Here is a 1820-nt window from a genome sequence, read left to right on the forward strand (position 1 = left end):
ATCAATTAATTAACATTAGCTCCACAGGAAACACTCAAATAACACTCAACATCTAACCACTCACAAGCTGTAGTAAGATACTGTGCAGATCTTAAATAAACAATGTCAAGATATGATACAGTCCATTATTCTGTAAATGAAGTAGATTTAATATGGTGTTCATTGTGTGTTATAAATAATCATACTCTTAAACTTATAACCACAAATACGTAATTATTATTATGTATTATAACTGTTGTTATGATTATTCATGAGTTGATATAACATATTATACGTTTTTTTATAATGCATTATGCATTCATTATAATGCCTTAGGAATACCCTTATAATGTATTATAAATACGGGCTTCATAGAAAGTGTTAAAGTGTCTAATGCCCTTTGTTAAGTTATGTATTTCATACATATGTGACCCTGGATCACAAAACCAGTCTTAAGTCGCTGGTGTATATTTGTAGCAATAGCCAAAAATACATTGTATGGGTCAGAATTATTGACTTTTCTGTTATGCCAAAAATCATTAGGATATTAAGTTTATGAAGATATTTTGTAAATGTTCTACTGTAAATATATCAAAACTTAATTTTAGATTAGTAATATACATTGCTAAGGACATCATTTGGACAACTTTAAAGGCGATTTTCTTTGTATTTTGATTTTTTTGCACCCTCAGATTCCAGATTTTCAAATCTAGTTGTATCTCGGCCAAATATTGTCCTATCCTAACAAACCATACATCAATGGAAAGCGTATTTATTCAGCTTTTATATGATGTATAAATCTCAATTTCAAAAAATTAACCCTTATGACTGGTTTTGTGGTCCAGGGTCACATATATATTTAATAAAATCTTAACTTGGATATGAATGTTCCTGGAAAAAAATATGTGAGTGTAGAGCCCTGATTGGTGCCTCGAAATGTAAGTATGGAGCCTCAGCTGAGGCAGATTGACATCATCGGGTAATCAATGGTGAATACAGATCTGAAGAATCATAAGCACAGGTCTGCATTCAGCACACACACACACACACACACACACACACACACAGAAAAGGAGAGTGTGTACTTAGGGCATTCAACATCGCAGGCTTCAAGCAGTATCTACAAGACGCACATATGGCTCAGGAACAGAAAATGCACAAACCAGATGCTTTTAAGAAAATGCAAAAAACAAAAGTAAGTTCAAATGAAACTTAAACAAGTAAAAGGTACAAAAGCATCAGCAAAGTAAAGAAAAACACGGATGTGTTGCACACAAACCTTCAGGCTCTGAGCTTTCTTTGTGGGAGACTTGCTTCAGTGGGCAGCAGAAGATTTCATGACACTTAGCACGAAAAGGGGAGCCTTTACCCCTTATATCCGCAGAATGGATGGAATCCTGCCGCAACATAATGTACTCCTGGGTATCTGGGGCAGCATCATCCTGGACTGCGGTCGGGCCATAACAAAATGAATGCAGGGTTAGAAAGGGAGAGAGCGCTCAGAGCAACAGAACTAATTCAACACAATGAGAGAAATTACACAAAGAAAAGAGACAAATTATAAATTACAACAACAAGGTCATAATAATAATAATAAGCAACAACAGTAACAAGATTAGCAGAACACATAATAGCTTGATATATATAAGAAAGAGAAGAGAAGGTAAGAGACAAAGAAAAGCATAATACACAGTAGGACTGGGCGATACATCAAATACTTACAATAATGTTCAATGATTTCATACTGTATAAAATTGTTTAATTACATTAATGTGCATATCATGATCATTTTAATGGACCTTTAAAAAAATTTTTTAAATAATAAAAAATTTAATAAAAAA

General features: G+C 33.3%; 1 protein-coding gene across 4 annotated transcripts in view; it reads right to left on the reverse strand.

Annotated features, from left to right (window-relative positions):
* Positions 1-1820, reverse strand: part of LOC107601138 (fibroblast growth factor 13) — a 152486-nt gene that overhangs the window by 61971 nt on the left and 88695 nt on the right. For all 4 annotated transcript variants that reach the window (XM_016293193.1, XM_016293192.1, XM_016293191.1 and 1 more), the window contains exon 3: positions 1259-1426. In XM_016293193.1, the coding sequence (XP_016148679.1) occupies positions 1259-1426 (168 nt within the window). The remainder of the gene's footprint in view (positions 1-1258; positions 1427-1820) is intronic.

Source organism: Sinocyclocheilus grahami, unplaced genomic scaffold (genome assembly GCF_001515645.1).
Source record: "Sinocyclocheilus grahami isolate Dianchi unplaced genomic scaffold, SAMN03320097.WGS_v1.1 scaffold299.1, whole genome shotgun sequence".
Taxonomy (NCBI): Eukaryota; Metazoa; Chordata; class Actinopteri; order Cypriniformes; family Cyprinidae; genus Sinocyclocheilus; species Sinocyclocheilus grahami.